Source organism: Somniosus microcephalus, chromosome 12 (genome assembly GCF_052327205.1).
Source record: "Somniosus microcephalus isolate GS21.2 chromosome 12, FLI_Smic_1.0, whole genome shotgun sequence".
Taxonomy (NCBI): Eukaryota; Metazoa; Chordata; class Chondrichthyes; order Squaliformes; family Somniosidae; genus Somniosus; species Somniosus microcephalus.
This window is the reverse complement of record NC_140998.1, coordinates 157,812,871-157,829,064: the sequence shown is the minus strand read 5'-3', so window position 1 is coordinate 157,829,064 and position 16,194 is coordinate 157,812,871. Positions and strand designations below refer to the sequence as shown.

The 16,194-nt window shown below is 46.8% G+C and overlaps 1 protein-coding gene across 1 annotated transcript; it reads right to left on the bottom strand.

Moving 5' to 3' along the window:
• Positions 1–102: 102 nt before the first annotated feature.
• On the bottom strand, positions 103–990 carry LOC147109616 (transmembrane protein 229B-like). Its single transcript, XM_086003693.1, has 2 exons — positions 776–990; positions 103–676 (listed from the first exon to the last, which is right to left on the bottom strand). The coding sequence occupies exon 2, from the start codon at positions 628–630 to the stop codon at positions 118–120; it is 513 nt and encodes a 170-aa protein (XP_085859819.1). The 5' UTR covers positions 631–676; positions 776–990; the 3' UTR covers positions 103–117.
• Between the last annotated feature and the right edge of the window lie 15,204 nt (positions 991–16,194).

The following is a 16,194-nucleotide window of genomic DNA, read 5'->3' as shown; positions in this document are numbered from 1 at the left end:
CCTGCGGGGGCTCTCCATTCACTGGCGTTTGTATCGTCGGTTAAAGTGAACAAAAGTTTGTAGCATTTCCCCCTCCCCGCACCCCCACCCCACACACACACACACACAACCAAGGCTTCAGTCGGATTTAACGTGCCCGTTTGCCGTGGCGCCGGCGGGCCGCCGCGACTCCAGCTCGGCGCCGTGCTGGCGCTGGTCGAAGCGCAGGCGCAGCGTGTTCCGGATGACCAGCTTCTCCATGATGAAGGAGGCGCAGAGCCAGGGGATGGCGTACTCGAGCGTGATCAAGCCCATGAAGTCAAACTCGAACTGCGAGTAGTCCCAGGGGCAGGCGTTGAACTGGCGTAAGAGGTAGCCGGTGGCGAACTCCCAGATGTACGTCCAGACGGTGTAGATGAGGCAGCGGGCGGGGGTGCAGCATTTGTCCTTGAGGTAGAGGTACATCTTCTCCACTATCAGCATGGACGTGCCGTAGATGAAAAGGGCCCAGACGCTGGTGACCCCGGGGAACTTCCAGTTGAAATGGACCACGAAATCCCACGCTGCTGTGAACATCACCTCGCAGAAATAGCCATGGATGGCATAGAGATACCAGCGAGAGAGGGCACTCAGAGGCTCTGCTGCAGCCATCCTCAGTCAGTGGAGGGAAGGGGTAAAAGCAGAGGGAGAGAGAAAGCTGCAAAGATAAAAAAAAACACATCCAGTTACATGAAACAAGCTGATGAGGGTAGAGCATTAACCACTGCTCGAAAACACAGAGAAATATTTTTTAAACCTGCAGAACCCCTTGCCCCTCATTAATCAGCATTCAGCAATTGCACAGACAATGGTTCTGCGTCGGGCGAGAGAAATAGTGGAGAAGCACTTAGCAGAAGCAGAATGCGGGAAGTACCACAGTTCAGAGCTGAATGGGGAACGGTGTTAGACTTCAATGGAGCATCCCTGCAGCTCAGTGCTCTTACAAGGCAGCTGAGAACGGAGGGCATGAAAGGATGCTCACAAAGCAGCACAGACCCACCGCGACATGCATTTTAACCTATGGGCTGCCAGGGGCAGACACTAGCCAAGGATAGGTTGTGTTTCAGAGGATATTAAACACGCAACACACTGCAGCCTTCTGACATTGTGAGGCAGTCGAGATAATTCAGTTCACAGGACAAGGGCTGGATGAAAACCAGATTTTACATCTACCAGACACACCTTATATATATACCCACGTACATTTACAGATACATTGTAGACTTGTGTGTGCACATTTACTTATATATACATATACAGACGTGTCGAAACATCACATATGTATATATGGTGACTGAGTTTACACCACATCGCAATGCTGGCATAGGAAGCAGCCAACCCTTGGGGTAAATAAAAGGAGGCACTGCACAACCTCCAGCAGGGAGGGAACAACATCTTTCCCCATCTCTGGGCAAAATGTTGCTGCTGGCAAAATGACACAGCTGCCATTGTGTAGCCAGCCATCGGGAGGACATAGAAACATAGAAGATAGGAGCAGGAGTAGGCCATTCGGCCCCTCGAGCCTGCTCCGCCATTCAATGTGATCATGGCTGATCATTCAAATTCAGTACCCTGTCCCTGCCTTCTCCCCATATCCCTTGATCCCTTTAGCCTTAAGAAATATATCCAACTCCTTGAATATATTTAATGAACTGGCCTCCACCACCCTCTGTGGCAGAGAATTCCACAGGTTCACCACTCTCTGGGTGAAGAAATTCCTCCTCATTTCAGTCCTAAATGGCTTACCCCTTATCCTTAGACTATGACCCCTGGTTCTGGACTCCCCGACCATCGGAAATATCCTTCCTGCATCTAGTCTGTCCAGACCTGACAGAATTTTATAGGTTTCGATGAGATCCCCTCTCAATCTTCTAAACTCCAGTGAGTATAAGCCCAATCAACCCAATCTCTCATACGTCATTCCTGCCATCCCAGGTATCAGCCTGGTGAATCTTCGCTGCACTCCTTCCATGGCAAGAACGTCCTTCCTCAGATAAGGCGACCAAAACTGCACACAATACTCAAGGTGCGGTCTCACCAAGGCCCTGTACAACTGCAGCAAGACATCGGCTGCTCAGGAAGGGAGGAAAAAGAGTGGGAGAGCAATAGTGGTAGGGGATTCTATCGTAAGGGGAACAGATAGGCGTTTCTGTGGCCGTAGACGTGACTCCAGGATGGTTTGTTGCCTCCCTGGTGCCAGGGTCAAGGATATCACTGAACGGCTGCAGGGCATTCTGAAGGGGGAGGGTGAACAGGCAGAGGTCATGGTTCACATTGGGACCAACGACATAGGTAGGAAGAGGGATGAGGTCCTGCAGCAAGAATTTAGGGAGCTAGGTAGCAGATTAAAGAGCAGGACCTCAAAGGTTGTAATCTCTGGATTACTCCCAGTGCCATGTGCTAGTGAGTATAGGAATAGGAGGATAGAGCAGATGAATGCGTGGCTAAAGAGTTGGTGCAGGAGGGAGGGCTTTAGTTTCCTGGATTACTGGGCCTGCTTCTGGGGAAGGTGGGACTTGCACAGGTCGGACGGGTTGCACCTGAACCAGAGCAGGACAAATATCCTTGCGGGGAGGTTTGCTAGCACTGTTCGGGGGGGTTTAAACTAAAATGGCAGGGGGTTGGGAACCTGAGCAGGGAGACAGAGGAAAGGAAAACAGGGATAAAAGCAAAAGATAGGAAGGAGAAAAACAAAAGTGGCAATCAGAAATCAACGGTTTAAATCAAACGTGGCCACAGTAAATAATAATTCTAATAGGTCTAAGAGCATTAAAAAAACAAGCCTGAAGGCTTTGTGTCTTAATGCGAGGAGCATTTGTGATAAGGTGGATGAATTGGCTGCGCAAATAGAGGTAAACAAATATGATTTGGTTGGGATTACGGAAACGTGGCTCAAGGATGGCCAAGACTGGGAACTCAACATCCAGGGGTATTCGATATTCAGGAAAGATAGGCAAAAAGGAAAGGGAGGTGGGGTAGCATTACTGGTTAAAGAAGGGATTAATACAATTGTAATGAAGGATATCAGCTCTGATGATGTGGAATCTGTATGGGTAGAATTGAGAAATACTAAGGGGAAAAAAACATTAGTGGGAGTGGTATATAGACCTCCAAACAGGCGGAGGTTGGGGATGGCATTAAAAGGGAAATTAAAGAAGCGTGCAATAAGGGCACAGCAGTCATCATGGGTGACTTTAATCTACATATAGATTGCGCCAACCAAATTAGTAACAATACTGTGGAGGAGGAATTCCTGGAGTGTTTACGGGATGGTTTCCTGGACCAATATGTCGAGGAACCAACCAGAGATCAGGCCATCTTAGACTGGGTATTATGTAATGAGAAAGGATTAATTAGCAATCTTGTTGTATGAGGCCCCTTGGGTCGGAGCGATCATAATATGATCGAATTCTTCATTAAGATGGAGAATGAAGTAGTTGACTCAGAGACAAGGGTCCTCAATTTAAATAAAGGAAACTACGATGGTCTGAGGAGCGAGTTGGGTAGGATTGATTGGGGAATGGCACTCAAAGGGTTGACGGTGGATTGGCAATGGCAAACATTCAAAGACCGAATGGATGAGCTACAGAATTTGTTCATCCCAGTTTGGCATAAAAATAAAACAAAAATGGTGACTCAACCGTGGCTAACAAGGGAAATTAGGGATAGCATAAGATCCAAGGAGAGGACATATAAATTGGCTAGAAAAAGCAATAATTCTGAGGATTGGGAGCAGTTTAGGAGTCAACAAAGGAGGACAAAGGGATTAATTAAGAAAGGGAAAATAGGATATGAGAGTAAGCTATCAGGGAACATAAAAACTGACTGTAAAAGCTTTTATAGATATGTGAAGAGAAAAAGATTGGTGAAGTCAAGCATAGGTCCCTTACAGTCAGAATCAGGGGAATTTATAATGGGAAACAAGGAAATGGCAGACCAACTAAATACATACTTTGGTTCTGTCTTCACAAAGGAGGACACAAATAACCTCCCAGAGATGCCGGGGAACATAGGGTCTGATGAAAGAGAGGAACTGAAAGAAATCAGTATTTGTAGGGAAATGGTGTTAGGAAAATTGATGGGACTGAAGGCCGATAAATCCCCAGGGCCTGATGGTCTACATCCCAGGGTACTTAAGGAAGTGGCCCTAGAGATAGTAGATGCATTACTGGTCATCTTCCAGAACTCGATAGACTCTGGAACGGTACCCATGGATTGGAGGGTAGCTAATGTTACCCCACTATTCAAAAAAGGTGGTAGAGAAAAAGCGGGGAATTATACACTGGTAAGCCTGACATCGGTAGTGGGGAAAATGCTAGAGTCTATTATAAAAGATGAAATAGCAGAGCACTTGGAAAGCAGTGACAGGATCGGACAAAGTCAACATGGATTTACAAAAGGTAAATCATGCTTGACTAATCTACTGGAATTTTTTGAGGATGTAACTGGTAAAATAGATAAGGGAGAACCAGTGGATGTGGTGTATTTGGATTTTCAGAAGGCTTTTGATAAGGTCCCACATAAGAGATTAGCGTGCAAAATTAAGGCACATGGGATTGGGGGCAAGGTATTGACTTGGATAGAGAACTGGTTGGCGGACAGAAAGCAAAGAGTTGGAATAAACGGGTCATTTTGCGAGTGGTAGGCAGTGACTAGTGGGGTACCGCAAGGATCGGTCCTAGGACCCCAGCTGTTCACAATATATATTAATGATCTGGACAAGGGAATTGGATGTAATATCTCCAAATTTGCAGATGACACAAAGCTGGGTGGGAGGGTAAGCTGTGAGGAGGATGTCGGGAAACTCCAGTATGATTTGGACAGGTTGGGTGATTGGGCAGAAACATGGCAAATGCACTATAATGTGGATAAATGTGAGGTTATCCACTTTGGTGGCAAAAACAGGAAGGCAGATTATTATTTGAATGGCAATAGATTGGGAGAAGGGGAAGTGCAAAGAGACCTGGGTGTCCTTGTGCACCAGTCGCTGAAGGTAAGCATGCAGGTGCAGCAGGCAGTTAAGAAGACAAATGGTATGTTGGCCTTCGTAGCAAGAGGGTTCGAGTACAGGAACAAGGATGTCTTGCTACAGTTGTACAGGGCCTTGGTGAGACCGCCCCTTGAGTATTGTGTGCAGTTTTGTTCACCTTACCTGAAGAAGGACGTTCTTGCCATGGAGGGAGTGCAGCAAAGATTCACCAGGCTGATACCTGGGATGGCAGGAATGACATATGAGGAGAGATTGTGTCGATTGGGCTTATACTCACTGGAGTTTAGAAGACTGAGAGGGGATCTCATCGAAACCTATAAAATTCTGTCAGGTCTGGACAGACTAGATGCAGGAAGGATGTTTCTGATGGCCGGGGAGTCCAGAACCAGGGGTCATAACCTAAGGATAAGGGGTAAGCCATTTAGGACTGAAATGAGGAGGAATTTCTTCACCCAGAGAGTGGTGAACCTGTGGAATTCTCTGCCACAGAGGGCGGTGGAGGCCAGTTCATTAAATATATTCAAGAAAGAGTTGGATATATTTCTTGAGGCTAAAGGGATCAAGGGATATGGGGAAAAGGCAGGGACAGGGTACTGAATTTGGATGATCAGCCATGATCACATTGAATGGCGGAGCAGGCTCGAAGGGCCGAATGGCCTACTCCTGCTCCTATCTTCTATGTTTCTATCCTTGTTCCTGTACTCGAACCCTCTTGCTACGAAGGCCAACATACCATTTGCCTTCTTAACCGCCTGCTGCACCTGCGTGCTTACCTTCAGCGACTGGTGCACAAGAAGACCCAGGTCTCTTTGCACTTCCCCTTCTCCCAATCTATTGCCATTCAAATAATAATCTGCCTTCCTGTTTTTGTCACCAAAGTGGATAACCTCACATTTATCCACATTATAGTGCATTTGCCATGTTTCTGCCCAATCACCCAACGAGCTCTCACCTCACCAGCCGTAGGGCTTCCGTTCCTTCCCGATTGCTATTCGATGATCCCCGTTTAGTCCGCACTAGTCCTAGATCATCTTAAGTCTCATTCACCCATCACCCTTGTGTTTGCTGACCTGCATTGGCTCCTGGTCCAGGAATGGCACTATTTTATAGTTCTCATCCTTGTTTTCAAATGTCTCCATGGCCTTGCCCGCCCTATCTCTGTAACCTCCTCCAGCCCTACAACCTTCCGAGATCTCTGCGCTCCTCCAATTCTGTCCTCTTGCGCATCCCCAATTTTCATCGCCCCACCATTGGCAGCCGTGCCTGCAGCTGCCTCGGCCCTAAGCTGTAGCATTCCCTCCCTAAATCTCTCCACCTCTCTAACTTTCCTCCTTTAAGATGCTCCTTAAAACCTACCTCTTTGACCAAGCTTTTGATTACCTGTCCTAATACTTCCTTATATTGTCGGTGTCAAACTTTGTTTGATAACGCTCCTGTGAAACGCCGTAGGACATTTTACTACGTTAAAGGCACTGTATAAAGCGCACAAAACCCATCCCTGTCACACCAACCTTTCCAAAGGAAAAAAATATATAATCTTAAAACCACTGGTTCTCGCAATGCATTAAACTATGGAATATAATGCTTTTGAACAACTCGTGCAAAGAGAATCAGAAATGATCGTTGTCAAGATGTGCACTTCTATCAATAGTTTAAATGACAAAAGTTCTTTTTCTGGTGCTTTCGAGTCACGTAAACACGCAAAGGTATGTGAGGAGGAGGGGGGGTGGGGGTGGAGAGAAGTTTTTAAATATGCACAGAAAACACATGTACAGCCCTATATATCACACATACATCTATATAAAAATACTATGTTTCTGCACATGGCCTGTCTGAAAATCTTACTTCCCATTGTCATGATTTTGTAGCATTTTTCTGTCAATTTTTTTAATTCGTATGTCCACATTGATAATGGAAAGAGCCTATTGTAAACTTGTCATGTTGCAATGACACATTCCTGCCAGTGGTGGTGCTGTAGTGCCTCAGTCTTGCATCTCCCAGCTCTTCAGCTTGTACTGCAGAGAAACACGATCCTTCACAACCTCGGAATGTCCCAAAGTGCTTCACAGCCAATGAAGTTCTTTTGAAGTGTGGTCATTGTTGTAGGGAAATACGGCAGCCAGTTCGAGCACAGCAAGGCCCCACAAACAGCAATGATATATATGATCAGATAATGGGAGTTATTTTAACCTGTTAATGGGGTGGTATTGGCCTCAAAATGGAGTTGGTAGCCTTGCGGCCCGGTTAACCCTGGCGCTGCGGTGAACACCATTTTGAAAGGTGCCTACCCCTGGACGGCCACCTGTTTCAAGCGGTAGGTCCCATTTAATATGCAAACGCAGGTCCTTGGACCCCCGATTGCCATATTAGGTTGGAACTGGTTGGAGCCTGCGCTGTCCACACTCTGATCAATTCCACGGGTGGTAAGACCTGAAGAGCCTCAGCAAATGGTCAGTTTAATACTTTAGTGGGGCCTGGAGGAGCCCATTATCACGACTCCATTGTTTTTACATCTTTCTGATGGTGGTGAGGGAGAGAGGATATGAGTGGGGAGGGAGAGAGAGCGGAGGGGAGAGATGGAGGCAGGAGGAGGAGGTCAGGAACTCTTGGGAGGGGGGGAGGGTAAAGAGCACGGAGGGCACAGTGGGGATGGGGGAAGAACATGATCCAGGTCTAAAGGGGGTGGGGATGAGAGCAAGAATGTGATTCAGATGGGAAGATGGATCACGTTTTCCCAACCCCACCCCCGTTACACCCACACCACGCTCTACCTCTCCTCCCCCTCGGCCTGGTTGACTTCTCGGAAAGCTGTCACTAATCACTTCATACCCAATAAACCTGTTAAAAATCCGTGACCCACGTACAATGCCCCATCGATGGGCGGGGGAAGGTCAGGAATTCAGGGAAGATACTTGGGCAGGGGGAGGTCAGGAATCCGGGGAAGGGGGCAGGAACATGGGCATGGGGGAGAAGGTCAGGAACCTGGGGGGGAGGTCAGAAACTTGGGGCGGTGGAGAGAGGTCAGAAAATTGGGCGGGAGGAGGTCAGGAACTTGGGGGGTGGGGGGGTCGGTCAGGCACTTGGGTGGGGGAGAATATCAGAAACTTGGGGGGAGGTCAGGAACTTGGGCGGTGGGGGCAGGAATTTGTTTGGGGGTGGGAGAAGCTATTAACCCGTGAGTGTGAGCCCTGTCTGTTCCAAGTGAGCTCTGGTCTGTCTGAAATAGGCAGTCAGAATGGCTCAAATTACACTTTGCAAAGTAACTAATTACGTAGGCATGGAGGACCTAATTACACATTCCAGAGAAACTGCTGTGTGTGTCTTGTCTTCCAAGGGGACCAATCAGGTCGTGTCATCCAAGGGGACCAATCAGAACTTTGGTGTTGCGAATAGACACGTCCATATAAATACAAGTTCTTTCCTTTCATTGAGAGGAATTCATTAGATATTCAAATGAGCTTAGATTAACAGTAAAGATAGACAGATCACTGACGGGTGACCTTGTGGTCCCCAGCTCCCTGCTTTATGTTGCTTATTGCAGATCAGGCTGCTAAGAGGGGCTCTGGAGTTACTGCCAACAAATGTTTCCTCAGAGAAACTCAGTCCAAAGCTGATGTGAACTCCTAAGATTTGGTACTTTTTATTATTATTTTGGAACAGTTTATGCATTGTGCAAGTCCGGTATTGTGCTGTTACTCTTGATGTATTCTTTTGCTTCAGTGTATTTACCTCATTTGTAAATAACAGTGATTAGTTTTGGCCCAAATTTAATGGTCTGACAGTGTGATATTTACCACCTTTTGAAGTAAACTGGAGATTATGATGGAAATGCTCAAGCTCATTGGAGACTCAGTCGTTCTGTTGTGAATGCAAGTTAGAAGTGTTGGAAGAGAAAGATGAATTGTAACAGGGCTGTTTACCTAAAAGTTCAGCTGCCTTCAATTTGTCAGGTGTCATGTGCTGACTCCTGGCTTGTTATACCTCGCTTGATAAGTATCCTGCATGTGTGAACTTTGACAGCAAGTGATGCCAGGCACTTTGAGCATCACAGTCAAGCCTGATCCTGCCCTCACCTGACCTCAACCTGTGCATATTCCAGCAAGGGTCACTGGATAATGATCAGGGGGCAGGAATTCTAATTGGTTTACCCCCTGATGTAATAAAAAGTCTCACACATCAAGGAACTTTAAAGTAAGCTTTAAGCAACTTATTATACTATATACAAGAGCGATCTTCACCATACCTCTAGGAGAAGCCCTTTTACATACTGAGCAGTTCAGTATTTATACTAGTCCAAACACAGGAAGTGACGTATGCACAGGAAGTGAGGTATGCACAGAGTTCACAGTTCACAGGAAATGATGTGCACATAACTTCAACCGGAAGTTATTTATTATTATTACACCCCTCTCTAACCCAGGATGCTGAGGCAATCTGTAATGCTTCTACCATCAACTCAGCCCGATCAGAAATTGAAGTCGGGACCTTTGTATAGGGTAGAGAGAGTGGTGCAAGCTAAATCCCATCCAATTATTCACTGGTCACGTTTGCTTAATGGTGATATTTGCAACTTCCTGTTTTGTTCCTGGAGGTGATCAGAGAGTTGGATTTCAGCTAAGTGTTAATAAGGGGGATTGTGTTCTGTGGAAACAGCATCTGTTTTATTCATGAATAATTCATCATTCCTAATCAAAGCAGCAGAATGAGGAATAAAGTTCCTGAAATTAACTTTCTTTTTGTGCAATTTGGACTGCTGGATATTTTCTCTGCTCCCCACTTGAAGATGCTGACTCTTGTCAGTGTACAAGCTACCAGTACATACAGGCCAATCTTCATGACAGTAGGCACGGACAGACCATTTGACTATGGACCATCGGAGCCCAGTCCCATCTTACATAGAAACATAGAAGATAGGAGCAGGAGTAGGCCATTCGGCCCCCCGAGCCTGCTCTGCCATTCAATGAGATCATGGCTGATCATCCAAATTAAGTACCCTGTCCCTGCCTTCTCTCATAAGAACATAAGAAATAGGAGCAGGAGTAGGCCAATCGGCCCCTCGAGCCTGCTCCGCCATTCAATAAGATCATGGCTGATCTGATCCTAACCGCCAATCCACTATCACAGAACCATCTCCTGAATCTAACAGAATTAGACACACTAAATAGGAGCAGGATCAGGCTACACGGCCCCTGGGCCCGCTCCGCTACCCACAGGGCCATGACCGATCCGAACCTAGACTCATGTCCAAATTCCTGCCCGCTCCCCGTAACCCTTAATTCCCTTTACTTCTAGGAAACTGTCTATTTCTGTTTTAAATTTATGTAATGATGTAGCTTCTACAGCTTTTTGGGGCAGCATATTCCATGGACCTACCACCCTCTGAGTGACGTAGTTCCTCCTCATCTCAGTTTTGAAAGAGCAGCCCCTTATTCTAAGACTATGCCCCCTAGTTCTAGTTTCACCCATCATCGGGAACATCTTCCCCGCATCCACATGATCCAACCCCTTCACAATCTTATATGTTTCAATAAGATCGCCTCTCATTCTTCTGAACTCCAATGAGTAGAGTCCCAATCTACTCAACCTCTCCTCATATGTCCATTCCCTCATCCCCGGGATTAACCGAGTGAACCTTCTTTGTACTGACTCGAGAGCAAGTATGTCCTTTCTTAAGTATGGACACCAAAACTGTACGCAGTATTCCAGGTGCGGTCTCACCAATACCTTGTACAACTGAAGCAATACCTCCCTATTTTTATATTCTATCCCCCTAGCAATGAAAGCCAACATTCCATTGGCCTTCTTAATCACTTGCTGCACCTGCATACTAACCTTTTGAGTTTCGTGCACCAGGACCCCCAGATCCCTTTGTACTTCAGTACTTTCCAGTTTCTTGCCATTAAGATAATAACTTGCTCTACGATTTTTCCTGCCAAAGTGCATAACCTCACACTTTCCAGTATTGTATTCCATCTGCCAAATCTCTGCCCACTTACTTAGCCTGTCGATGTCCCCTTGCAGGTTTTTTATGTCCTCCTCACTCACTACTTTCCCTCCCATCTTAGTATCATCTGCAAACTTTGATATGTTACACTCGGTCCCCTCCTCCAAATCGTTAATATAGATTGTAAAGAGTTGGGGACCCAGCACTGACCCCTGCGGAACACCACTAGTTACTGATTGCCAGTCTGAGAATGAACCATTTATCCCAACTCTCTGCCTTCTGTTAGATAGCCAATCCTCTATCCATGCCAGAGTTGTAGTGTATGTATCCGTCTACCTTTAAGAGAACTATTTTAGGTGTGGCACTACTTTGTTGGCTTCTGTATACTGTAATATCGACGGTGACCACACCGGTATATAAGTGCTGTGTCAGGATTTATTTGGCAGATTCGCCCTGACCTTCGAATAGTAAAGTCCAGTTTTAAGTTACTCTGGTAGTCTGTGTATTAATTAACTAAACAACCCACAGACTTTACAGTGGCGACGAGTCCGATCGTACTCTGTGGCAACAATACTTCCGAAGCAGTTAACGAGCGTCGAGAAGAGGCAACCGCCCTCGTCATTCTGCTGGGAGAAAACTCGAGTCTGCAGAGCTGGAAAGGAGGAAGAATTCAGAGACAAAGACTTCCATCAGCAACAGGCACTGACTGTCCCTTCTGCCACGGTGAGGAGTGAGCCGATCAGCACGAGAAGCAAGCCGGCCATGGTGACTGTGAGTAAGGGAAAAGTAAAAAGAATAACCGGCGGATAAGGGCGGTGCACTCGACCACGGTCGAGGGGGAAAGGAGCCGGACAGAAGTCGGGTCCAGAGGCGCTGAGACTGGGGCAGCGTGGAGCAAGGAAGCCGCGGTACAGACAGGCTGGGGGACACAATGGCGTCGTGAGACAGCTAGACCGCGACCGGCGAAAAAGGCCGGGCAGCGACCGAAGCCACGAAGCGCTGCGACCGGGAGCGTAGGCGCGGGAAGAGATAAACTCAGCCGCAGCCGGGGAGGGAAGCACCGGACTGCGAGAGGGCTGGGAGGCGCGATTGGGAGCCGAGTGAGCGGGAGAGGCAGAGCCGACCAAGGGGGAACTGAGCGAGAGCCAGTCCAGCGGCTGAAACTGTTCTCCGTCAACGGGGTGTACCCAGCGCCGGTAGAGCCGAGCGAGCGGGAGAGAGACAGAGCCCGAGCAAGGGGAACCGAGCAAGAGCCAGCCCAGTGGCTGAAACTGTTCGCCGTCAACGGGGTGTACCCAGCGCCGGTTGCCCTGCCGAGAAAAGGGAAAGCCCTGAAGCCGACGTGCAGGCTGTGAACCTGAAAGCCAGCGGCCGTCGCCCGTGGGGAAAGTGTACCCCTCCCGCTAGGGAAGAAACGCGGGAAGCCGCCATTAGGCGGGGAAGAAGACAGAAGCGGGAAACCGCCATTGAAGTGGGCGGGGAGAGAAGATAAGCGCGGGAAACCGCCATTTTCGCGGGAACCGCCATCTTGGAAAAAAAAAAAATTTAAAGAAATAATTCGTGGTGTTATCAGGAAGAGAGGAAGATGCCTAAGCATGGTAACAGCAACAATTTTAATTCCGAGGTAGAAGACTGGGCCACGTATGTGGAACGCATTGAGATCTATTGTGAGGCCAATAAAATAGAAGATGACAAAGCTATAACCTTGCTAAACTCGATGGGCGCGAAGACATACGGGCTCTTGAAGCATCTACTAGCACCAGCTAAACCGGCGGATCAGACTTTCGATGATATTGTGACTGTTCTGAAGGATCACTTGAACCCCACACTGTTGATGTTGGCGGAACGATTCAAATTCTATGCGAGAACGCAAAGGAAAGACGAAAGCAACGCAGAATACTTGGTCGAACTGCGTAGACTAGCGAAACACTGCCAGTTTGGAGGGAATCTGACAGAGGCATTGCGAGACAAGTTCGTGTGCGGGTTGTCAAAGGAAGGAACGCAAAAGCGACTACTCGAAGAGAACGACCTTACACTTGACAGGGCTGTCCTTATTGCAGCATCGCACGAAGCCGCAGCGAAGGGAACTGCGGAAATGCAGCGGCACTCAGTGTGGATCAAATTACCTCGAGTACAACAAAATGCTATCGTTGTGGGAAGACAACACACGACCAGAACCAATGCTGGTTTAAGAACCAGGAATGTAGGAAATGTGGCAAACTGGGTCACATAGCTAAGGTATGCCGGTCAGGGAAGAAGACCAACAACCAAAGGAAGCCATCACAGGAAAAGTACAACAAGGTACACAAGGTGGCTGAGAAGAGTTCAGACGAACAGAATTCGGACTCAGACCCAAACGGCCAGGAGCTGGGCAGTCTGAGAATTCACAATGTGAGTAAGGAAGCTGACCTACAAACTATCTGGGTCATGCTAAAAATAGCTGGAGTCCAAGTGAAAATGGAGTTGGACACTGGATCAGCTCTATCAGTCATAAATCGAAGGGATTACCACCGGCTATTCTCACATATACCCTTAAGAGATACCAAGTTCGTATTGCAGACATACACGGGGCATAAAGTATACCCCATGGGGAAGATAAGAGTCAAGGTGAGAGATGGGGGTAAAGAACACCCAAGAATGAACTTATACGTACTACCTGAGGGAGGACCACCACTTCTGGGACGGGAGTGGATCAAGAAAATAGACATGGAATGGCACTATCTAAAAGCCATAACGAGTGAGGACTCGGTGCAGACAATCAGCTCAGATTCTGAAACGGATGACGATAAGACTAACCCAAATATGAAAGACAAGGCTAAAATGGACTTGCCGACTAAGGTTGGAAGAACGAAGGCATGCATAAAGGCTTATGCTCCAGAGAAGAACAAAGTTTCAGAACAGAACTCCACCGAACAACGACAACATAGTTTGACAGAGAATTCTGAGTCTGTTCAGTTTACGGACATATCCATGACTGACGAACACCGAGCTCGGACTCAACTTTATTTCAAATTACGACAGCAAGTAGAACAAGTGAGTTACCGTCTCGAACAAGAGATGAAAACAATGAAAAAGTTCTATGACACCAAATGGGAGAATCTGGAAAGACAACAGAAGCAGCTAGCTCAAGCAGAGAGCGACCATAGAGCCATTGTGACCAATTACCGATCACATCTCCCTTATGCTGTTCAGGAGTTAGAATATTTGCAGGAAGGAGCAAATGAAGAGGAATCTTCAGGAAGCCAGGATTTTATTCCCGTTCTTCTCTACGACTCCTTACAAGCAGAGTTTGAGAAGTTGAAGGAACAGTATGAACAGGCCCAGGCTACAATCCTGGAGGGGATTAACTCGGCAACCTCCGAAAAGCTAGTTTCAGTAGAAGCATATGAGCAACTAAAGGTTGAACATGAGCAAGAAGTCCAAAGGCTGCAGGAAATTCTTGATGAGCTCAAGGCCAAGACAGACTCATCGGTAGAAGTTCCATCCATAGATGAGAAATTAGAGGTGAAAGACATGGCAGAACATGAAAGACAAGATGTCCAAGAACTCATAAAAATATTGAAGGAAACCCAAGACAAATATGAGGCGGCAATGACCGAGGTTCAACAACTTGAAGAACAGATTCAACTGGGAATCCTTTCAGTGGAAGAAAAGGAAACTGTAAGAAACACAGAGACTGTAAGAATGGCCCCTGAACATGAGCTAGAGAGCATCAAGGCGCAACTTCTCCGAGCGCTGAAAGCCAAAGTACAAGAGGAAAAGAAGGTGAAAGCATTGGAGGAAAAGGTGGATGAAATGGAGAAGACTCTGATCCACAGTGTTCCCGTGGAAGAGTTAACGGTCAGCCAACTCCTTCATATGCTGAGGGACAAGACTCTGCAATGGGAACAATCTGAACACGAGCTTCAATCTTCAAAGGGAAGGAGTTCGGAGCTCTCAAAGTTATGGAAATAGCTGAGGTTGCAACACAGATTTTACTGGGATGCCAAAAGTACGCTGAATCACGTCTATGTGAACAACAGAATGTTGAAACAGCTGCTCCAGTAGAAGGATTGAATAGCCCGATCAATCAATCCCCGATGGAAGGGGAAGTGTTGACATCACAAATGAGGTCATTAGTGAAGGATTTGCAGGAAACCCAGGAAGAGCGGGATGAATATGAACGCATGAAGAAGACTCTTCAGGAAAGATGTCTAGGGAGGGAACAACAGTCGGCTAACGTCCAGTTGGGTAAGGAAGAAGTAGCAGGCCCTCTCGCTAGACTAGTTCAGGATGACACCGAATATTACCATGACCTGTTGAGTGACACAGAATATTACGAGGACTTGGTCTGCCCAGCTTGTGATGAAAACTCCCAAAGTGCAGAAATCAGGATGAAGCACTTAAAGTCTAAGGAACATAGGGAGATGGTGGCGCTACAGCTGGCAGCTGATAAGGGAGCCCCGAGAGTCTCCAAGAAGCAGAAAAGAAAAAGACGAAGCAGAAGGTGATAACCATCTAAATCATTATCACTTCTACCAGATCATGTACGTGGGCCCTACGAAGGGAGCCAAATCAGTTGGCAAGTAGGAAAAATTACCAAGGCAGTCCAGCTGTTTGTAAAAGTCAGCACTACTGGTTCAGCAGGACGGAAGTTCAAGCTGTTAAGTCAAGGGAAAGACTATTGGATGAGTCACGCTAGCAATGTGAACCGGCTACACCACAGAGATGTTGTTCGGACCGAGTCAAGACCAGAGACTGAATCTGTGAACTGTTCCCGCAGAGACTGAATCTGTAAACTGTTTCCCACATAGATTATACCTGTGAATTGTTTTACATGAAGTTGAATATATGTTATGTTTAATGGGGGACTAAGTATGTTGTAAGCTAAAAAGGGAGGATTGTAGTGTATGTATCCGTCTACCTTTAAGAAAACCATTGTATGTAACCGTTCACCTTTAAGAGAACTATTTTAGGTGTGGCACTACTTTGTTGGCTTCTGTACACTGTAATACCGATGGTGACCACACCGGTATATAAGTGCTGTGTCAGGATTTATTTGGCAGATTCGCCCTGACCTTCGAATAGTAAAGTCCTGTTTTAAGTTACTCTGGTAGTCTGTGTATTAATTAACTAAACAACCCACAGACTTTACAAGAATATTACCCACAATCCCGTGATTTTTTATCTTAAGCAATAATCTTTTGTGTGGCGCCTTGTCAAATGCCTTTTGGAAGTCTAAATACACTATGTCCACTGGTTC

Bases quoted from the DNA above. Each gene is read 5' to 3' on its own strand.
- LOC147109616 (XM_086003693.1), bottom strand. From the start codon at position 630: ATGGCTGCAGCAGAGCCTCTGAGTGCCCTCTCTCGCTGGTATCTCTAT.